This window comes from Hyalella azteca, unplaced genomic scaffold (assembly GCF_000764305.2).
Source record: "Hyalella azteca isolate HAZT.00-mixed unplaced genomic scaffold, Hazt_2.0.2 contig7133, whole genome shotgun sequence".
Classification (NCBI taxonomy): Eukaryota; Metazoa; Arthropoda; class Malacostraca; order Amphipoda; family Hyalellidae; genus Hyalella; species Hyalella azteca.
Window position 1 is genome coordinate 145,843 of NW_025937263.1, and position 23,461 is coordinate 169,303.

Consider the following 23,461-nt stretch of genomic DNA (forward strand, 5'->3'; position numbering starts at 1 on the left):
GGCCTCTCAACCTGGACTCAGGCCTCTCAACCTGGACTCAGGCCTCTCAACCTGGACTCAGGCCTCTCAGCCGTAACGCTGGCCTCTCAGTTTGGACCCTGGCCTCTCTGCCTAGACATTGGCCTCACAACCATGGCCCTGGCGCCTTTGGCCCAACATCCTTGATGTTTTCCCAACATCCAGGATGTTGGAAAAACACACATTTTCTTTGAAATTTCAATCTCAAATAAGGCATTTTTGCTAAAATACTAGAGTTTATTGGAAGTTTCTTGGCCAGACTTCTTAAGCCTATTGTTGCCAGCAAAAGTAACGTATAAAATGATAATTAACTATGCCAGCTACATAATATCATCCATATTTTGTTCTCAGAAGACTAAATGGATCATACCGTCGCATTTAATGTTAGGATCTCGTAAGACCAAGTGGACTGAAATGTTGCCTTACAATTTTTAAATATACAATTTTCAATGTTTATACTCATCTAGGCCTATACACTACTTAGTGACTGGAATCACTAGAAATTATACCAAAAAAATGCTATGCGCTTAAAAAAATTTGGTCATTAAAGAGTTAACAAAGTTTTCTCGTGAGAAAAACTCCAATGTGACTGATAAATATCAATAGAGTTGACATCCTACAATACAAAACGGTAACAAGTGGTTGTGTAATCAAATAATGTGTTTTTAGATTGATAATATTGAATATCAGGTTTGTACTTTTATTAAAAACCTTGTAACACAAGAATTACCTGTCGGTCCTGTCTTACCCCAGCCCCGGTCCCATCTTACCCCAGTGGGGTAAGATGGGACCAGCTCACTTTTTTTAAACTGTACAGAAAACTATGTTACATGCAGAAAGTCTGAGTTGTAGCTTAGAAGCCCACTGCATAACTACACCTTGTGATAGGTTTAGGGTTTTTTATTTATTCATGGTATAGATGCTACATGCTTGTTAGTGATTTCGGTCCTGTCTTACCCCATCTGACTATACGAGAAATACATGTACACACTTAGATATTTGAGGGAGTGCAACTGAGAATACGGTTTATTGTGCAGTGCTCGAGCACCTGCCTATCCCCGGCTGTTGCCCTGAGAGTGAGCCGCCACATGCAGCAACTAACTCGTCGAGCAGTCCGTCTCTGTTGTTCCATCCTCGCGTCGCTGAGGAGGCGTCCCGTCATCTCAATCTCACTGAGCCTCACCTCGTACACACGCTCCTAGGCGCTCTACAGCAGGTTCATACTGCTGACATGTGAGTCGAAAATTAATTGTTTTACTTTGTAATGTAATTACTAATTAATGCTGATCGTTGATGTGGTCATCCAGCCAGGGAGCATTCCCTGGCTGATCGTTTGGATTAATATTTGTGCAACAAAAGAATGATGTAATAATCAAACGCTTTTGTCTTTTGGAGAGGTCATGTCAACATGATATCATTAAAAATTTTTATCGACTGAAGCGTTCATCAGTTTTTGCTAGCTGTTTTGAATTTTTAAACATTGCGATTCATTTGCATTTGTGAAGATTGAGAGTAAATTATGCATGTTATTATTAGACTACTTATTGTGTGTGCAACAAATGAAGGCCCTAACCTAAGGTTTCTTCGGCCTCCAGAGCAAAGCCGGTTTAAATTTTTCAATTAATAATAACTGATCAGGATAATATGATGAGGAATAATTTGTTTTGATGCTTAGAGAATTGGTGGGCGAGGACGAGGAGAAGGCCAGCGTAAGCCTGAAGACTGCACCGCCTTTGCTGCGCTCGCTGCTCACTGCCAACCCTCAGCTCTTTCTCAGCCATCCTGTCGCCATAGCAGCTCGTAAGTAATATTTATATATAATGCATCTATCAGATTATTGTGATCAAATAATTTTTCTACGACGTTTCTTGTTCTGTGAAAATATTCCTGTCACCTAGCAGCTCCTGAGTAATATAATTCATCTAGTAAGAGGATAATTGATATAATTCCCATTCAGTAAGTCGTGAAAAGTTTGTTTACATTATTAGTTGAGCTTTGACAGGCAATTTTGCCATCTCTAGCACTTTGAAAAGATTTGACTTCTCCACATTTCAAAGTTTAATAATTACAACAATGGAATGGCCTTCCGGTTAAACTATGGATTAGTGTTTTGTATGTCCCTCGTAGAGATGCATTGAAATTATGATGGAATAATTATGAGTTTGACGTGTTTCTCAGCTGCAGGCGATGGTGCGCTCGTGAGCCAGCCCCCGGCACCCCCCCAGCTCCCCAGCAACGCCTCCCACCCGTCCCCAGTACCGGCAGACACGGCCAACAAGGCATCGCCTGTTACGCCTTCAAACCAGCACGGGTCTGTACAGGATACTACTTTTAATTATGGGCAAAACTAACCAGGCCGCAGCCGACTTCGGTATATCCTGATTATTGCAATAATTCATGTTAGTTTCTCTTTGTTTCATAGATGTATAATATATTTTGATGGATACGGTTATTAAACTAGTTCTCGTCCATATTTCGGGCCTTCAAATTTATATATTATGTACACACACTTACTGATTGTACATACCGGTAGTGCTACGCTTATAATGTAGCACAGACTTTAACTAAAGAAACACCTCAACGGACAGTTTTAGCTCTTATACATATGAATCAGTATTTAAGTCAGTGTATGGGAAATTTGTGAATAGGTACATCACAGAAAACAAATGTATTTATTTTCAACCTTAACACGTTGACTACGTATTGGTACATATGCGTACCACGAAATGCATTTCTCCAGGACGTAGTGGTACATAATTCAGGTTGCCTAAAATCGGCCAAATCCGAGGACCAAAAAGGCCAAAAAAGGCCGATAATTCAATGTATACTAGTTTATTTGTAGGTTCCGCTATAAAAATTCCATTTATATTCATTTTGCAGTATTTAAAATTTAAGAACGAAGTACCCCTATCATAAATTTTAGCCGGCCAACGCAATTGAGAAAAACGAAATCACGGAATTTGTCCGGAAAAAATGACCGTCTGGCAACCCTGCTTAAAAAAAAGTACAAAAAATGAAATAATAGTACAAGATGAACCAATCGTAGTCAACGTGTTAAAAAAGGTAAAATGCTTGTTCTTAAAGAAATGCTAAAAATCGCCTTAACTGTGACTGACCTTTTATTCCATCATCTGAGAAATAAGGAATGAATTGATACTTTGAAATCAAATTTGTGTAGGCTGCTGATCACGTGACTGGTGATCAGCAGGAGACGTACGCAGTCTTGATGAACTCATTTGTTAAGATTAATGAAAATTTTTATTTTTCGAATTCAAAAATCTAATTTTACAGAAAATAAATTTGTATTTGAAATTAATTCAAGATATTGTGTTACCAGGTGTGGCAATATTGGCCAGTCTCCTTCCACCTCTGGCCTCACACCGCAACAGCTTCAGCAGTCGCCCTCCAAGACCTCAGACCCCATCCTGCAGACCCCAACTGCCAGCCCCATCTTACAGCAGCAGCAGCAACATCTGCAACAACAGCAACACTTACACTTGCAGCAACAACTGCAGCTGCAGCAACAACAGCAATACAATTCACCTCAACAACTCTATAACTCTCCTCAGCAACAACAGTTTCAACAGCAACAGCATCAGCCTGCTGTTTACCCTCACCAGGATCAGTTTCAACAGCAGCCTCAACCTGTTTATCAACAGTTCCAACAGCCATACCAGCAGCAGGAACAGGTTTTCCAGCAATCTCCCGCGTATCCGCCGCAACAACAGCAAGTTTATCAGCCTGATCCCAGTCAGCAAATCGCTTTTCATCAACAGCAGCAGCAGCAGCAACAGCAGCAGCTACTCTTGGTACAGCAACATCAGGACCAACAGTTCGCCTACCAACAGCCTCAACAGGTGACCGCAGATCCATATCAACAGCAACAGCACTTTCAGTTGTTGCAGCAACAGCAGCCGTTTGTTCAGTTGCCGTTCCCGCAACAACAGCAGCAACAACAGCTCTGCCCCGCCATTAACCCTGGTCAGTTTAGTATATTTATTTACTGTAGTATAGTATATAGTTAGTATATTTCATTATTGTTATTTAATATTCAAAAGATTCCATGACATTCATTACATACTGTAATGCTTTAGGCGTTTAGTATATTCGAATATTGCTATTTGTTATTCAAACGGTTCCATGACATTCATTGCAGACTTTAATGCTGTAATGTTTAGTTTCACTGATCATATCGTCATATAATTAAGAGAAATGAAGCTCAAATTGCAATACTTGATGAAGTATTGAATTCGTTCCATATGGAATAAGAGGTCTCATAAATTATGTATTGTGTACGCCCGTCAGTTGATTTCCATTATTCTATATTGCTTAATATTGATGAAGTCTGATTAATTTTGTTGTTATAGTTTTTAATCTTTTCACTTATTTAGTGACAATCTTGGATTCAGTTTTGTGTAGTAATTACGTATTTATTTGGCAGTAGCAGCGGAATTTCTAAGTTGCTTCGTGCTCCTAAGTCATCAAGAGTGCCTGGCAATTGTACAGAGAATCAGTTCAAATTAGATTCAAATTCTTGAGTCGTAACTAAGAAATTTCTTTCATGTACATTATTCGAGGTGTAAAATTTATCACAAATATCTATTTAAAATATTCGTAATATGCATAGAAAACGTATTGATCAATGTATGAAAAAATATTTGAACTGTGTGTGGGCCTCTGATGCCAGAACTACAAATAAATTGCTCAAATATCTGCTTCTGAGAAATGATTGAACAAACGCGATGATTGTACCCTCGATACAGATGGCGGCAATAAACCAACAAACAAGTACCTACATATTCTCACATTCTAAAGTATATAGAATTTTTATTTCAAGTCTGGTCTGTATCAGTAACGTTATACAGTTAAGATGCTCGTTTTCGTTACTCTAATTTTCTGATATGAGGAATTGAATGAAAGGCACGGATATAATTAATATTTGAGGAATTATAGACCCTGCGATTGAATGTGCGGTTTCCTTGTTCTACAGTGCAGTGCGAACCCTCCAACAATGAAAGTATGAAAGAACCTGTGGTGCTGCTGAGCAAGCTCACCTCGGAGGTAAGTCTTCACATTATCCTTATAAGAATCAGCATGATGATGTTATAGAGTTCCTCGTGGTGATATAATAACCATACATGCGGAATAGAATAGTAACCACGGCACCATTTGTAGATAAAAGTATAGTGGTCCACTATTCATAGGTATATAATAGTATAATAAACACCATACGTAGGGTATCGCGTCATGAGGCGGTTTAAAGAAGGGGAAATTGTAATATACGATAACGAATATCGAACAAAGTGTAGGGGTAAACCAGAGGAGAAATTGATCAATCCGTAAATGCTTGCAAGTTCCCTGTATCTCTAACAGTAACTGGCTGCTCACTATAAAATACTTTGATTTTATCGCGTTATTGTTTTTATTTTCAAAGTACGTTTGCGACCAATCGTCCAAGTTAGTTATTGATGTTCGTATTCATTCTACTTCTACTGTAGGTATCATCAAAAGCAAGGCATTTTTGCTGAATGTTTGATTATTTAAATTCACGTGAAAATTTGCAACTGTTTGAAATCAATTAACTGCGTTGTGACTCCCTGACTCGCGCGCTCGTCATAACCGACTTCAGTGAGTCACGCAGCACTCACGCTCGACACTCTTAAGAAGTTAGCGAAGGGCTGCAATGAAACAAGACGTCTGCGAAATGCATCGAATTTCAAGGAAATTCATGACATTTAATCAGTTATTTAATCAGTCCAGTTAATACATCGTTAGAACACAGTTAACATATGGTAGTTCATTTCTGATAATTTTTTACTATGAAGTTTTAGTGCGTTTTTAATCGAAAAGAAAGTAGGGTAATGAATCAAGTAATTATGCGATTAATTTTGCGTGCATGCGTGCGTTATGAAACTACTCTGATGTTCACGCATCAGGATTTGCAGAGCGTGGGCCAGAGCTACAACAGCGAGTACAACAACCACAACCATGCCCAACCCGAGGCTTCAAATAATTCCAGGTTAGTTCAATGAGAATTCATGTATATCGCAGTTTTCTGGGCTCTTATTTATTTTGATAGATATATGTGTGAAATTTCACAGTTGATCTTGAGTTAATAATTTTTTGTCATTTAGGGATTTAACTTTTTAAGTATAGCTTTGACTGGATACTTATTTTTCTTTGCTTACATCGTTTTCCACTTACGTCGGGGTCGAAAAGCCTTTAGTAGCATCCCTAAACTCTTGAATTGAAGTTTGCTTCGTGGTTTGAAGTAATCCTTCCTTCTGTCACTGAAAGTATTTTGCTTGCACTACAGCGGAGGTCGCAGCAGCCGAAGAGCGCGGCAGCAGAACCAGCGGCAGGTCGTGGACGCGAGCTCCTCAAACGACAGCGACGCGGAGTCCAGCGCCAAGCCTCGCACTAAATACTTCAAGAGTCGTGACAAGGAGAGGCAGGAGAAGCGTAAAAAAGGTGAGGCATCACAAGTAGAGGCAGGAGAGGCGTAAAAAGGTGAGGCGTCACAAGGAGAGGCAGGAGAGGCGTAAAAAGGTGAGGCGTCACAAGGAGAGGCAGGAGAGGCGCAAGAGAAGTGAGTGAGTTGTGTCCGGAAGACATATTTGCACTTCCATTTCTGAGGGCAGTGATTCGTGAATAAGTGCGTTAGGGATAAGTAAGACATCATCTGTATAGAGAACTATCTTGATGCTGGGTGGTGGTAATACATGAGCGATACGATACAGGTAAAGCTAAGAGATCGACCGTTAGGGCAGATTAGCACTAGTTACATCGCGGCGTGTGTTCTTGTCCTAAGGTTCCAAGCCATTTATGGACTTCGTACATCCGTTCACCGGGTTCTTGTCTTCGTGACACATATGCTGTATCAACTGTCGACTCAGGGTCTGAGGCAAGCTCTCAGTGACACAGTGGACTCGTAGCTAACTAGGTCTGCTGGTAAACACACGAGCATTCGTATCCATAAACTACTCTCGGACAGTTGCCTTGAAAGTCGTGTAACCTCCTCAATATAGATGATGGTAATTTAGCAAAGCACTCCAGTCGTTTCATCGACAATTTAGGAAAAAATGCAACACCTATTTTTTAATGTTTTTGAATCGATGGGATCATTTCTTTAACTATTGATGCGAGAGCTCTACTCTAAATTTTGATCACCTTGTAAGGGCGGCGTCAAGATGTCCAAGGCTATATACAACTATAAAACATCAAAACCAACTTTTTAGATGCAAACTTTTTGAGAAGTTCAGAGCTAATTTACAAGGTTTTCAGCATTTTTCATTATCACTTTCTTTTTCTATTTACTACTGACTGCTTGGGAATGATCAAATCGAAAAGGGAATGACTGATTGTGAGTAGGCACATTGAGGGACGAGATTTTGTATTTCATGTAATTCTATTGCGGCAGATAAAGAAGAGCGCAAGCGGCGCAGAATACAGAGCGACGACGAAGACGACGAGCGGCCTGCAGATGAAACGAAGCGAAGGAAGCGCAGCACTAAGGAGGACGATGCTGACTATGACATGAACGAGCAAGATCTCGATGAGCCTGACGATGATGATGATGAAGACTACGAGGCAGATGAGAAGGAGAGCAAACCTCGAGTGAGTAATGATTTAATAAATTTATAACAATACTGTAGTAAATTTGTTACGTATTCTAGATTGAAATTGAAGGTTCATAGCTTCAATCATTGAATTGATGGCTGCTTTATTAAGTGTTACATTTGTTTTGCATCAATTTAGGCATCATTTGTATTTAAGATCTCTATGACATCTTAACATCGATCCTTCTAGCTAAATTGTAAACTGTTTGATTTGCAAGATTGGAAATTAATTATATGTTTTGGAACAATATTTTCCTCATAGTCTGATAACTGAATAAAGAGGTTGCGTCTAACAAGAATTCTGTAAGTGTAACACTGTTTGTATCGCTCTTTTATTATAGATATACCAAAACCTTGAGCTAAGCATGTAAATCATTCCATTTTTCTGAGGTTTAGTTCTGAAGACTATAATTCTTTCTTGATGTGCAGAAGAGTGGTGGCGGCAGCCGTGGAGGCGGTGGCATGTCGACCGCAGCCGTGGTACGCAAAGCAGAGTATAACAAGAAGCGCATCGAGCGCAAAATTGTCGGCCCCACGCCCACAGAGAAACTCTCCCCTGACGAGCTCATGGAGAGCGGCGTGTATCAACGCTTCAATCGCGCTATTGAAAAGATCTTTGATAATGCCGAGGAGGTTGACGTTACTGCTGAAATAGGTCCGTGGTAAACCTGCTGTATCTCTCAAACCTTCTTGCACTGTCCGTATCTGAATAACAATAATATTGTCAGTAGAGAGAACAAAATTGCATTTCTTGGTAAATAGACTGTTGAGCTACTATAAATTTCTCTTCGACTGTGGATATTTTAAACTTTTCAACAACTTCTGTAGCTTGAACATTTTTATAGAATTTTGATTCTGATTGTGATTTTAGAATAAGTTAGTAAAGATTTTAACATGTTCCACTCTTGTCTGTTCATCTTTCTTTTACACAGCCGTCTCAAAAATTCAAGCAATTTGTGTTTTTGTATACAATATTTTCAGTTATTGTGGACAACATTTATCATCTTTTTTGATTGACTATTAATAATTATATTGGGGTATGATTTTTAGAAGCGGACGACGACGTTCCTCAGGAGTTCCTGATCTCGAAGTATGAGCTACAGACGCTGTGTACAGAAGCTGCTAAGCTTAAGAGCGCCGGGGCCATGTCTGTGGTGCCTACCGAGCGCCTAGTCAGGCTCATGCACATACTCGAGAAGAATATCAGGGACGGTACCAAAGTCACTCCTCTTGTCGATGAGGTTTGTTAACGTATCTAATTACGAACTGATCCAGTTAACATTATTTATCTAAGTACAAACTGTTCTAGTTAACGTTATCTAAGTACGAACTGTTCTAGTTAAAGTTATCTAAGAACGAACTGTTCTCCTCTTGTTGATGAGGATTGTTGACGTTAACTAAATACTAACTGATCCAGGTATCTGGTGCTCATATAATATTCGCAAGCAAGCCAAACATTGTGATTTGACCCATTGAATGTGTTTCTTCTGAAAATATTAACATTCTGTTTGGGTATGTTGTTCTATTCAGTCAGTAAACCTGAGGTTGATAAATCATCATGATAATATTATTAAAATACAGATTTTCGATAATTCAATTGTTTGTAAAATAAAACTAGAATTAATGATGTTTTATTAATACGTATATGATAATATATATGTGACTTTTGGCGCTCATTATTTGTTTTTAGTAGAGCTGATCAAACGAAAATTGACGTTACTTATCATATAGGATATCTTCTAGGCATACGATTTCATTTGTATTGGTAGAATCATGAGACATTCAATATTGGGCTAGGATTAGGGAAAATAGTGGACTGGGGGAATAGGAAGCTTGAATGTGATTTTTACCTAGATAAATGAAAAATTAATAATAAAGTAAAAAGTTATGGTTTTATTTCCCATTTCAGTAGTTGCATGGTAGTTCCGTGCTAAATGTGGATTTGGACGGGTCTTTCTTTAATTATTATTCGGGATTTTCAATTCTCAGATGTGATTTATGATAGTATGAGAAACCTGCTGGCATGATATACCTTGTCCATTTTCCAGGATGACGAAGAGGAAGACAGGCTGTGGCAGGAGCTTGTGATGGAGCGCATCATGCGTGGCGTGGATGCGTCTCTCACGGCGCTCTACATACTCACCTCGAGCAACATGAGCAAGAGAGTCTACCTTGAGGACCTCATCGAGCGATGTGTACAGTTCGCCAAGTTCCAGCTCAACAATACAATATATCCTGCATTTGATCCCGTCTATAGGGTATCAGATAAGAAAGGTGCGTGAGACGTAGCATCGTTTAACCTACTGTCATGGCCTTTTTATTAACACTGTTCTACGATCAAGATTTTGGTTGGCTCCTATGTGATTTGTTATAAAATAGTCAAGAAACTCAATTGTTATCTATGCAGAAGCTCTATCATGAGCTGCCCTTGAGCTACAAGCAGCTAACTTTGCCTGTTCAAGTTGAGCTAAAAATGAGTCAACAACCTCCATCGGGATAGTTGTAATTTTAAAAATTGTTCCATGGAAACTCTAGTGCGGTGTTGTATGTAAATTGATTTTTCAGACATTAAATTGTGTCGTGAAAAATATTTTTATCTGTTTTACGTATTTCGGTGTAGGTTTTTTTGCTTCGTCATCATATATTTATTCTTAATTTTTTTGGGATGAGTGTCAAAATAGATAGAGTAGTTGAATGATTTTTTGCTGTTAAAACGACATCGAAATTATCAATCCCTTAGCGGATTTTAATTGTTTTGCTTGTAATTTACTTGGTTGATGACTTTTAATTAATCTAATTAATTTCAGACGGTTACGTCGGGAACGTGAAGAAGCGGCGGTCTCAAGTCCGTGATGTCCGTGACCGAAATATCCTGAGTTTGTATAACAAACTTCACCAAATAGTGGGGCTGCTGGCAGACTTGTTGTCTCTACAGACCCTCACCGACACTGCGGTGCTGCAGTTGAGCACAATGGGAGTTGCTCCTTTCTTCGTTGAAAATGTGTCTGAGCTGCAGCTTAGTGCTCTCAGACTTGTCACTAAGGTACGTTCTTAGTTCGTTTGTATCGTATTAATGTTTTATTTTAACAAATTTGGTTCAGAGACGCAATATTTGTTATTAACATTTTCAACTGAACGAGGGTTGAATTTGAACATTTTCAAAGTGTTTTGATGCTTTCCAAATGAAACTGTCGATTTTTCTGTTGCATTTTGGGAACTCTAGCTTTGCCACAAAACTCAATGTCTTGCGATTCCAATGTACCAGGCCTTCATTCATTGAATAGTATATCAATATATACTATACTGTACAATGATTCGTCACTTTGTTACTCATCCTTATATTGACATTTGTGCATTTGCTGTTCTCGTGAACATTTTAGGTAATGTTTAAGGGACAATGAATATAATTCTTATAGAATAATAATTCTTAAAATATAATAAATAATAATTATTATAGAATATAATTCTTATAATAATAATCTTATAATAGTTAGAATCCATATTTTAAATTTTTGTTCGACGAATGGAACTATCCTTGAAAGATGATATTATTTAGTTTTGACAGTGAGAAGATCTTTGCAATGTTTCTGATCGTCGAATGTTTCTTTAGCTAATAGAATTAAATTGCTACTGTACATCATGCTACCATGTACGAACGAATAGTAGCATAAAGCTATAACATTTTGTTTCCATTTATAGGTGTTCGCCGAGTACGAGAAGCATCGTCGCTTATTACTGGATGACATTTTAGCATCCATAGCTCGGCTTCCAAGCAGCAAGCGCAGTTTGCGAACCTACCGTCTCAATTCCGATGAGAATATCCAAATGTTGACTGCGTTGGTGCTACAGCTCATTCAGTGCGTCGTTGATCTTCCCGATCACTTATCCACTGATGCTGCCAGGAAAAAGAAGTAAGTCTGGCTTTGTTCTCATTTGTATATGATGAGCAATTTCTGGAGAATGAAAAATTCCAGTTAAAAAAATGGTTTGAGTATTTTTCTGAGCAATTTCTGGAGGATGAAAATTTCAAGTTGAAAAAAAATTTTGTTTGAGTATATGTCGTGTATTTGCCAAACTCTGTAGACTGTATGCAATACTTTAATCTTGTACATTTTTTGATACCAGGCCTGCAATTGAGGAGGCGTCCTCTCCTGACAAGCAGCGTAAGGAGAACGAGACTGGCTCTCGTGCCATGGACAGAGATGTTCTCATTTCAACGAGATACGAGACCGCTATGTCCACTGCATATTCCTTCCTCTCAGTTTTCCTCTCTAAAACAGGCAGCAAAACTGAGGAAATTGACTACCGTCCCCTCTTTGAAAACTTTGTCCAAGATCTTCTACTTACTGTTAATAAGCCTGAATGGCCGGCCGCGGAGCTACTTCTCAGCTTGCTTGGCAAGCTCCTCGTACAAAAGTTCAGCAATCAAAAGACCGACAATACGCTTAGAGTTGCTTCCCTAGACTGTCTAGGCGTCGTTGCTGCTAGGCTTAGAAGGTGCGTACAATTAAATTCACTTCTCAGTATTTTTTCTATAATTTAGTTTTTCTATTTGATATTTAGTTTGTTCTTTATAGTGATATTAATTTAGTTCTCCTTAAAGTAATACTTTGAACGGAACTTTTCTAAAGCACAAAAAGGAAAATTTATTACTTGAAATTGGCATTTGGTTAACCGTTTAACGAAAGGCAGCATCTCTATTTTGACTTATTCTTTATAATATAACATATTTATTTTTTATTATATTTCATTTACTAATAGTGTAATGTCGAGTGGAGGGAAATTCGGCTATCAAACTTGATTTTTAGGCTGTCGAACTTGAGAGCCATATAATTAAACTTCTTCCCTATGTACATACTATTTAAACTACTTTATTAAGATGTGGTTTTCACTCATAGTAAAATTGTTGGTTTTGGCTGTACAGAGACGCGGTGACGTCGCAGCTGAAGGTGAGCACCATCGACCAGATCATGTGCCGCGTGCAGCAGGAGGAAGATAGGGACGCCCCGCTGCTCGAAGACGGCACGGCGCCCCCACCTGAGAAGCCTCTTGAGAACGGCCTTAGGGACGACCATCAACACAAGAAGAATAAGAAGAAGGTTTGTTCCTTAGACACGATTAGTTGTGCAATAAAAACCCAAGGAGGGTCGATTCTTTCGAGGATTGGCAGCCGCAAAGAAATGCAAATTTTGTTACCAATACATCACAAATTTTGTTACATATACAGTAGAGATCACTGATCACTCTGTGTTTTTTTCGCGTTAAAAATTAAAGATTATCTCTGCACCTTGGACTAAATAACGAATTCGAAGAATTTGTATTTGATGGAGTTATTTAAAAAGATTTTTGCTATATTCTTAACTTTCTTTTTGATGTATGTAGGCTTACTAATATTAGCAATGAGTCTGAATGAGATGATATTCTAGATTTTGGTATGCACGAAGTTATCTAAGATACCGTGAATATACCAGAAGCCATGGATTAGATGGGAAAATTTGTAGAAGCGTCGGGAACAGTTTGAAATTAATTAATTAATGGTATAAGTTGAATTTATAACTTACTGCCGTTGGTGAAAGTCAACAAGTTTTATGTTTAAATTCCTCAATTTTGACCAGTTTTTTCTCTCGAGAATCTTAGACCCTAATTATATGAGATAAAAATGTGCATGGAATTAGTCTTCAATGAGATGCACCCAAATTTAGTTGAAATAACCGTAAATAACTAGTTTCTGAAGAATACCATAAAAATTACAGAAGGGCAGCAGTAGCAGTAATCCAGAAGGTGCTCCGAGTGTCAGTAGTGGCAGCGGCATTACGGGCATATCAGACGAAGAAGAGAAGCGATGTCAGTTCCTGCAGCGCGTGCTGCTTGACTGGCTGGCCGTGAATGCGGAAGGCGATGCTGCTTTATTGCATGCAAGACACTTCTATATTGGACAGTGGTATCGCGATGCTTTTTCTGAAATATTGAGGCAAAAAACAGGCGTGCTCTCGCCCACCAAACACCGCCCTAAACCGCAGCATCGCAAACGCAAGAAGAGAAAAGGTCAGCCCATGATTGTAATCTCTTATTTTTGATTAATCTATTGTTATTTTAGTTCTTTATTTGCTGGTAAATGTAATGCTGCAGGAATATGAAATATAATTTTTTTTATTTTCATAAGCTATTATACTAGTTTTTGCAATGTACAAGTGTGTGGACGTTGAGTTTGAGACGGGGAGAATATTCAATATGCATAGAACTATACTTGCAATGTGCACATATGGTAGGTATATATACATGTTTTACAAGTTATTTATTTTAAATATGATCGTTTATTTTTCAAATGTTAATTTAATAATTTGCCATAAGATTTGTGCAAGTTTTTTTGTTTATCCTCCCAAACGACAGTGGAGTTCTGTTTCAGGAACGTTAGCTTAATTTTATGAAAGTAATTTCCCATATTCATGCTTACGTGCCTTGTCTTTACTGATCTATTGTTTGAAAATTTGTTACAGGGGAAAGTAGCAGTGAAGAGAGCGCAGTAGAGACCGATGAAGAGGAAGACAGGCGTGAAGATCTTGTGTCTGAGGAGCTGAAGAATCAAGTTAAGGAGCTTGCCGAGAGCCGAAAAAAATTCCTTCTCACGAAGGTACTAATAACCGTGTTACGCAAAATGGCTAACATCTTAGGACCCAATAACATTGATGGGAATACATGATGGGATATTGTAGTATCGGGAAAATGTAGGATTTTAAGCGAATATAGCGAAATATATAGCAAAATGATTGGGAAAGTTGACGAATGTAGTTGGGATGAGAGTCCGTTTTCATGATCATCATTTGAAGGAAAATTTGCAGGGCCGAGCCTCTGTATAATTCCTTGGTCTCAGAAACAATTATCCGCAAGTATAAATGCTTATTTGTGTGTTACCCAAGGCGTATCTACACTTGACTTCTTCCTTGGATTAGTTTCAACCGACAGCGAACGATTGGATAACGAAATATTTATTTAAAAAGGCATTGTAGGTCCTACAATTATGTATTCAAAAGAATTTCTAATCGGACCTATGAGTAATATTCCTTGAATGTGTATTTTTAGAAATAAATGCCGAATATTCTTAACATAGTTATCTATTCATGAATAGATTGCAACAAAAGCGTCCCAGATCTACTAAGATATTTGTATGTGATAAAGGTGGCAGCATTCCCGCCCGCCTCCCCTGGGGCGGTGACACAGACGCTGCAGACGCACATCGGCTACGACGACGCTGAGCTCATCACTCGCTACCTCGCCTCCAAGCGATCCTTCTCGCAGAGCTTCGATGCCTACCTCAAACAGGTTAGTTCCGGCACATGTATCGCCAACAACTAACGCATATATGTTTGCATGTATAATGCGTAACAATAAACCAATCGTCGATTTTACCGGTATCGGCATGACTGCAAATTTTTGTAGCAGCTTTCTAGGGTTTAGAAAATACATTTATTTGGTCAGGTTGTAATTAACCACTAACTACAGCAAACATTTTTAATGCTTCTTTTGACTATAATTCCCAAACATTGATTTACCTTCGCACAAACTGTAAAAATGACGAAATCTCTGAGACTAGTTCATTATTTGATTTATTGCTCTATCGTATCTCTTGGATTATTAATTAATGATCTCATCTTGAATAGTAGTTTTCTCACTTGCTCCATTGACTTTAACTTGCAGATTCTTCGCGTGCTAACGGAGCCAGCAATTTTGGTGCGCACCAAAGCGATGAAATGCTTGACTATGGTCGTTGAGGCAGACCCTGCAGTGCTCGCCAGACCCGACATGCAGATGGGCGTCCATCATTCTTTTTTAGATCACTCGACGTCCGTGCGTGAAGCTGCTGTTGACCTCGTCGGCAAATTCGTTCTTTCAAGACCTGAACTACTCAATAATTACTACGATATGATCGCCGCCAGAATATTGGTAGGGTTTCTACATGTGAAAAGCTCGTTAATTTATTTAACTAAATGTTCATATTTGGAGTTTGCAGCAATGGGAATGTCGAACTTACCATAAGATATATTGTAATTTCTATCATATATCCTATATAAATAAATGGTTTAAAGTCACTGGAGACTCGCTCAATCTTGATTACTGGGCTTTAAAAGACGTTCTGATTACTATCCAAAGTTCGAGCCAATGCCATATTATTGGTAAGCAGGGAAAACCATGGGTAAGACAAACATGTGCTAAGAAATAAACTTCTCACTTGAAAATACTTCTGCTGCAGGACACGGGAGTCAGTGTCCGGAAACGGGTCATCAAGATCATGAAGGACGTGTGTCTCGAGTGCCCCGACTTTCCTAAAATTCCTGAGATTTGTGTCAAGATGATCAGGAGAGTAAACGACGAGGAGGGCATCAAGAAACTAGTCCAGGAGGTCTTCCAGGTGAGCCATCGCACCACAATTGCGATAATTGACTCTGTGGTTTAGAATAAATAATTTCTATGAACTAGAAACAAAATTTGGAATTTTTGAACCTTTTCTATTGGCCACATGGTTCAATGCTAGAAATTTATGTGAATTAAAATCAAACTAGGAATATTTGAAACTTTCCATTGGCCACATATTTTGATGTTAGAATAAACCTCTTTTTGATAATGCGCCTCTTAGCTAACTTGGCAGAGAAGTCGGGGAAATGCGAACTGTTTTATTGAAGTTAATTTTGAATACCATAATATCTTGGAAAACAATGATTAAACGATGAATTGTAAACAACATTGTATCAAAGTTTGTAGATGCGAGAATATTAATTTCACAGAAATATTTTGCCCTGACAATAAGTTATGTGCAGAACATGTGGTTCACGCCGGTGCGGGAGCGACCCACTCTGGACGAGGTCGCCTTAAAACGTAAAGTAAACAACATCACCGAAGTGGTCATCACCTGCCAGGATTCTGGTCTTGATTGGTTTTATCAGCTCCTTCAAAGTGTGAGTGTCATTTGTATAATCTTGTGCGAGTGTTTCATTAAGTTTATAATTTACATGGTTTAATTCAGTGAATTCTGCGTTGTTGCAACAAGGAAAGAATAGCTCTTTGTAGATTCTACAATCTTTATTTAAAAATTTATGAAATTTTTACCCCGGAGTACTCATGTTTTAGATTGTATTTTTTAGTTTTTGAGGTAATTACTTGACCTAAAACAATTGACGCGAAAATGTTTTGATCTAAGCGCATAGTGTTTGACCGTGCTTAAAAAACTGTTATTTATGGTTGAATGAGTTGATGATATTTCCATGGATTCTTCTACAGATGTTCCGTCCCAAAGAAGACAAAGATGACGTGACTAAGGTTCACACTGAACCTCCTAAAGCCCTCGTCACTTCTTGCAAACAGATCGTTGATTGCCTCGTCAGACATATACTCATGTTAGAGGAGAACAATCCGGCCCAAGGTTCGTATAAACAAATCGTTGATTGCCTTGTCAGACATATACTCATGTTAGAGGAGAACAATCCGGCCCAGGGTTCGTATAAACAAATCGTTGATTGCCTCGTCAGACATATACTCATGTTAGAGAAGAACAATCCGGCCCAGGATTCGTATCAATAACAGCGCACGCGGTTATATCATCTTCTCAGTGAATGAGCTCTTCATTTTCATCTAACTATTGCCAGAGATTCAGTGTATTCTCTGGTTGGAATTCTCACACTGCGAGACAGTTGTAGTTAAGATTTACTACTGTTATTCCAAATTTATTCTAATTGTTTCATATGGTTAGGTTTCTACATCCATATGTTGACACTGGTGCAGTGAGTCTTTTGACTAGGGTCTTGTGTACATTTATTTGTTGTTGCCATTTATAAGTTTAAGCTGTATTTTATTTGTATTTTTACTTTTGGTGGTTTTCATGAACGGTAATGTATATTAACGATTTGCAAGTATGATTTTGCAACATCATTTGTTATGTAATGGTTTCACTAATATCTATATGAGCAGTTAACCAAACCGTAGTGACGCTTGAGGAGAACAGCACGGGTGGCACTACGGAGGTGGCAAGCAAAACAGGATCTGCATCTCAGAAACTTGTGGCATGTTTGAAGACGCTGCACCTCCTCGCTAAAATCAGACCTCAGCTTCTTGTAGACCACGCAATCACATTGCAGCCTTATTTATCACTTAAATGTCAGGTCAGTCTTTGGAATGTTATTAGGAAATAAATTTATGATCAATCTGAAGTAGTTCAGTGTTTTTAGAGTAATATTACCTTCTATCTTCTAATATTACCTTCTAGCAATGTGATTTCATGGACCCTATATTCTTCCTTAGTTATTAAAAATTTTCGCGGTATTTACAGACGCAAGGAGACTATGCGCTCATCGGAGTAGTGGCCCGAACGCTGGAATTGGTGGTTCCGTTGATGGAGCATCCAAGTGAAAGTTTTTTGGCGCAATTAGAAGAAGACTCGGTGAAGCTTATTCTGCTCCACGACCGCACTGTCATCACCTCCTGTCTTGCATTGCTCGGCTCCATCGTGAACACCGTCACTCAAAACTACAGGCTCATCAAAGACTGTTTCAACAAGTACGTCTTACTTGATCAAAACTTTTTCATTAAGAGCGAAGAGCTTAACCTGCATATTCAGGTTTTATCTTCATCTCAAGTAGCTTGCTCATTACATATTTTTATGAGTGGCTGGTGCTTTTTATGATCATAACTGTTCAAACAATAAATGCGTGGTGGCTTTGACTTTAAAGTCATTGTTAAGTTATAAAATGTGTTCCCACAAAAGGTTTCTAAATTTACAATGTACAATATTATTCATTTGTTGTCTTTACATTGAGTTTGTTTCTTGCAGGTACTATTCTTTTATCGTAGACTACAAAAAGCTACACATGGAAAACAAACAAAGCCCCAAACTAGAGCAATGCAAGCCTTTCTTTCGGCGCGCTCTTTACACAGTGGGCCTTCTTCTCCGACACTTTGATTTCAACAACGAAACTGTCAGATGTGGCTTACCCGTAAGTGTTGGGTCACTTCCATACATATCATTATATAGCCGGAAACGTTTAAAATAATTCTAAATTTTCTATTTGAATTCCATTTTCTCAGCATTTACTATTATTTTAGGAATGTTTTGTTGAGATGAATGCATTAATACAGTGGGGGGAAATAAATATTCGTACACTTGAAAAATCGTATTTTAATGTATGTAAGTACACAAACTTAACAGGAAAAGTGATTTAAATTATGTATAGAGACGCATAGTATTCAAAAATACCTGTCTCTTATACACATCTAGATGTGTATAAGAGACAGGATAAAGACTATGAGAGGCAGGAGCCAGCAATTTATGGTGAGTGAAGCTAGAGTATAGACCTGTATTTTGCATGTTTCAATTCAAGTTTAATTTAGCTAGTAAAAAAATGGTATCATTTATAAAAAAAGTGGTCTAAGTTACCCCATTTTACGGTAGTACATTTTGCTGCTATAATATTATCGCTTCTCGCTAGTTCTTCTCTATACAGTTTCAAATTGAATTTTATACGTGCTTAATCCCACGATCTCCTTCAGGGGCAAAAACAAAAACTCGCGAGAACCTGAAAGAGATGCACGACGTCCAGTCCGGCATGGCTTCAGCCATCATCCAGCTCTACCTGAAGCAGGTGACTACCTTGGTTTTCTTTTGATACCTCTTGTTTCATCATCCAGCTTTAGCCTAGAGGACAGAGGTTCTAGAACAAATGTTGATGCGCCTAACGCGCTGTCTTTTCATTTCGTTGATTCCAAATGTGCTTAATTCTTATATTGAAGTCGTTTGATTTAAATCAAGTGGAAATGTCTCGCTTTTTACTCGGTTCCAAGCTGACCTTTTCACATAATTTGTTTTTTTTTTTTACGAGGCTTGGATGTAATTCTGTTATATTGGTTGTGCACAACTCTCGTTGAAGTTGGTATTATCCATTTTTAAGGCGAACACTGAGGTGTATTCATTTACGATTGTTGATCACAATTCAAACAACCTGTATTTGTGTTTGATCTTGTTTCATGGAATAACGCACGCTTTTCCGATCTATATGCTTAGCATAATATATGACCACGCAGGCAGCCGTCCCACTCCGGCTGCCAGCTTTGTTGCATAACTTTACGTCTTACTTCTATGTCTTACTTTACTTCTTACTCTCACTGGCTTTACTCATACTTACCACCGTCTTATTATGGTGGCTTTAATTTCATTATGGACTGGACGCCACAGGTTCTGGAGTGCTCGGTGTCGAGCTCGCTCACCGTGCGCCACTCTTCCCTGCGCGTGACGCAGCTCGTGTTGTCGCAGGGGCTGGTGCATCCCGTGCAGATCGTGCCTTATCTTGTCTGTATGAGCACTGACTGCGAGGAAGTTATTGCTCATTCTGCTGATAAACAGCTACAGGTTCGTTTTTAAAATACATAAAGCTTCACAATTCAGCCAGTTGTCTAGTGATTTTCCATTTTATTCACTATTAATTTCAATGATACCTACATATTGCATTTCGTGATAGAGCTAATCGTTGAAAGTGATCCCACCATCGTAGACAGCAAAGTCATTATTAGTATGGAGCATATATTTAATTTTTTTTGATAAGAGGCCCGAAAATTAAGTATCTCTTCTATTATTTATCAGGTTTATTATGTGTAAATAGGATTATTTTTCGCTATCCTCATTCTCCGTAGCTAATTGTTTGCCTTGTAATTTGAAATTTTTATTCAAGTTTGTCATAATTATTCGACATTTTGTCGATTCCCTATCTCTAAGGTATATATGTTTCAACAAGGAAGTAATACCGAGTTCCGCGATTTAGAGGTTGTTCAGTTATTCTGGATTGTTTAATTCAGGATTTATTAAATAACGCGAATTTTAGCTGAAAAGTCTCTGTACACTTAGCTCGTTTATGGTGTCATATATATTGCGACATACTACTTATCTCTAAGTGCCAAAATTTTTACTAAATATGTTTTTGCTTCTGAAATTTTCTGGTTATAAGCTAGAGCCTTTTATTTAACTTAAGTAATGGCACTAATTCTCATATTTTTTCAGGACATCGAGAAGAAATATCCAGGATTCGTGGGTATGAAGGCTATGCAAGGCTTCCGCCTGTCCTACCGCCTGCAGACTATGATCCAGCCTGGGGACATCACCCGAGGCTTTCGACAAAAAGAAGGAGAAATTCCCTCGGCGCTCAACAGCTTCCTGTACAGCACCATGCGTGGCACCAAGCAGCAGAGGAGAGCGGTCGCAATCTCCCTGCTCAGACAGTTCGACGAGATGGCCGTGAGTTTGCAGTGAATCTTGATCATGATCCGGCAGATCTTGCTCATGATCCTGCAGATATTGCTCATGATCCTGCAGTATCGCTACTGCTTGTCTGCTCGTTACCTGCTAAATATTTTCTGGACTCATTATTGTAGTTTTGTGGACATTTCTATCGTCGGGATTTTTTTCATTCAGGTACTTATGGTCATGTAACTGTGGTGCTTTTACCATGTGCGATTGCTCATCTATTCAGTCGATTAACCTCAAATATTTGGAGATTTTAATCAGCTAATCTGAGATATGTTTCTTCATTTAATACAGCGCACGCCGTTGAAGGAGCTACTGTACATCGCTGACAACCTTGCATACTTCCCCTACCAAGTGTTGGATGAGGCACTCTTCGTCATCTACCACATCGATCTCATGATATCAACCATGGGATCCAATCTCCTGCAGGCCTTCAGAGAGGTCAGTTCGTCGTTCATTATATTCACATCGGCTACAAAGGTAAATTACTTTGAGTCGAACTAAGTGAGAATTAGAATTGAAATCTTTGCATTGTTGCGCTAAACCAAGTTGAACGAGGTCTGCCAGAAGGATCTATTTTTTACGCAATTCCGTGAATCGTAGTCTGATGCTTTGGGATGTGTTTCATGTGTTATTATATTCAAACTGTTCTTCTATTTTTTTCATTTCATATTCAAATACTCGTATAAAGGTTTGCTCTTGTGTGCAGTTTATTTGAACTATTATCTCAACTAACAAAAATGTCTTTGCAGGCTCTGTTACCCCCGCCGGACGCGGACGTCAAATACAACCCAGAGACCGGACGGCCGGAATACCTGGACGACGACGCTGACGACGACAGCGCCAGCCTCTTGACGCGCTGCCCCGTCGACATGTCGCCTTTGCTGGACTCCATGCAGGCCTCGCAGGGCTGTTTGCTGCTCCTTGTTCTTAAGGAATATCTCAAGGAAGTCTATGGCATCACTGATGGGTCAGTTTTTACTATCAATTTTCATTAACGTTCACCGATTAGTGAGCAGCCGGTCGAAGGAGGAATTGGAGACGTGAATATGTTTTTCAAGCAATCTGAGCAACTTGGTGGAACTATCCCGCTCAGTTCCTTGAACTCTATCCTGGAGCCAAGATGATATATTAGCTTTCCTTCTTTAAGCGCACAGTATGGGCATTCATTACAGCAGTTATTGTAACTTAGTTACATTGTCTGATATTTCAGACTTCAAACAATTTTATCCTGTATTTAATCCTTCTCTATTTGTTATCCAGTTGGTTGTTAAGCTTCTGCTTAATATTGTTTTGAAACAAATTAGGAATAGCTAATTGTCACCTTGGATTCTGATAAGTCTCGACACAAACTTAATGATGGATTTATTGAAAAATACCATTTCATTATAATACCTGCGGGAATGGTGACTTTTTTTTCTCTTCTCCGTTAGTATTATTCTCAATCGTTATAAGTGAAGCGAGTCACTAAAATTTGACTTCATTTGTGCATTGTGAAACACGATTGTCACTTCACCTTCAATTTTTGCCAGTGCTCTGGCAAATGCTAGGGGTCATTTAAATGTATTCTACAAGTTAAAGATTTTCTTGCTGGTTTTTGCAGAAAAATTAGTCAGTACTCACCGTCGGATTCGACAAAGCAGTATGAAAAGGGATGCAGCAAGAAAAGCACGGCCAAGTTTAATCCTAAGCAAACATTACTGCGCATGAAAGAAGACGTTAAGTACGAGCCTAGAGAGATGAACGACCAGGCCAAGCTTGCTGTCATCGAGGAATATCTGGACGTAAGATGTCATGTGTATTCATTCATGATGCATTTATTTTATTCAATATTCCAGGCATAATAACCGAATAGCACTCCTTTAGTCGATTCATTCATATTCTTTCATCCAGCTTTAATTAATAACCCCGGATGATTGAGAACGTCTATTTAAAAAGTAATATTTACACGTTCTTTACAATTGCTAATGTCTATTGCCAGAGTAATATTTAGACATTACTTTTCAGTTCAAGGCGCTGATGCTGAAGATCGATCCTGAGGACGAGGAAGACGAGGATGGCGACGAAATTCTGAATCCTGACGGCACCGTCAACCGCCTGGCGACCCGCGCTAGTCAACAGCAAGAAGCCCGCGACACGGTCATCCTGTTGCCGGGCACCCACGACGGCTGGCAGGTACGGCAGCCATGACGGCTGGCAGGTACGGCAGCCATGACGGCTGGCAGGTACGGCAGGCATGACGGCTGGCAGGTACGGCAGCCACGACGGCTGGCAGGTACGGCAGCCATGAAGGCTGGCAGGTCCGGCAGGCATGACGGCTGGCAGGTACGGCAGCCATGACGGCTGGCAGGTACGGCAGCCACGACGGCTGGCAGGTACGGCAGCCATGACGGCTGGCAGGTACGGCAGCCACGACGGCTGGCAGGTACGGCAAATTCCAACAAAGGCAGTTAACGCATTATTTAAATCATGATAGTTTCGAAATCATCCCCATTTTACTAATTTAATCTTCAGCATTTGTGTTCGGCGGCTTCTTCATTTAGTA

The 23,461-nt window shown here is 39.1% G+C and overlaps 1 protein-coding gene across 1 annotated transcript in view; it reads left to right on the forward strand.

Annotated features, from left to right (window-relative positions):
* LOC108679219 (nipped-B-like protein A) overlaps positions 1-23,461 on the forward strand; it is a 52,551-nt gene that overhangs the window by 27,158 nt on the left and 1,932 nt on the right. The window contains exons 3-34 of the mRNA XM_018167818.2: positions 1,056-1,251; positions 1,694-1,818; positions 2,197-2,329; positions 3,356-3,999; positions 5,009-5,079; positions 5,955-6,037; positions 6,335-6,489; positions 7,439-7,635; positions 8,067-8,292; positions 8,688-8,878; positions 9,686-9,911; positions 10,445-10,680; positions 11,337-11,548; positions 11,763-12,134; positions 12,562-12,736; positions 13,391-13,682; positions 14,135-14,268; positions 14,814-14,957; positions 15,333-15,578; positions 15,886-16,044; positions 16,451-16,588; positions 16,911-17,052; positions 17,598-17,788; positions 17,956-18,182; positions 18,457-18,619; positions 19,112-19,264; positions 19,855-20,028; positions 20,674-20,907; positions 21,211-21,357; positions 21,669-21,886; positions 22,520-22,700; positions 22,924-23,091. Of these exons, the coding sequence (XP_018023307.1) occupies positions 1,056-1,251; positions 1,694-1,818; positions 2,197-2,329; positions 3,356-3,999; positions 5,009-5,079; positions 5,955-6,037; positions 6,335-6,489; positions 7,439-7,635; positions 8,067-8,292; positions 8,688-8,878; positions 9,686-9,911; positions 10,445-10,680; positions 11,337-11,548; positions 11,763-12,134; positions 12,562-12,736; positions 13,391-13,682; positions 14,135-14,268; positions 14,814-14,957; positions 15,333-15,578; positions 15,886-16,044; positions 16,451-16,588; positions 16,911-17,052; positions 17,598-17,788; positions 17,956-18,182; positions 18,457-18,619; positions 19,112-19,264; positions 19,855-20,028; positions 20,674-20,907; positions 21,211-21,357; positions 21,669-21,886; positions 22,520-22,700; positions 22,924-23,091 (6,353 nt within the window). The remainder of the gene's footprint in view (positions 1-1,055; positions 1,252-1,693; positions 1,819-2,196; positions 2,330-3,355; positions 4,000-5,008; positions 5,080-5,954; positions 6,038-6,334; positions 6,490-7,438; positions 7,636-8,066; positions 8,293-8,687; positions 8,879-9,685; positions 9,912-10,444; positions 10,681-11,336; positions 11,549-11,762; positions 12,135-12,561; positions 12,737-13,390; positions 13,683-14,134; positions 14,269-14,813; positions 14,958-15,332; positions 15,579-15,885; positions 16,045-16,450; positions 16,589-16,910; positions 17,053-17,597; positions 17,789-17,955; positions 18,183-18,456; positions 18,620-19,111; positions 19,265-19,854; positions 20,029-20,673; positions 20,908-21,210; positions 21,358-21,668; positions 21,887-22,519; positions 22,701-22,923; positions 23,092-23,461) is intronic.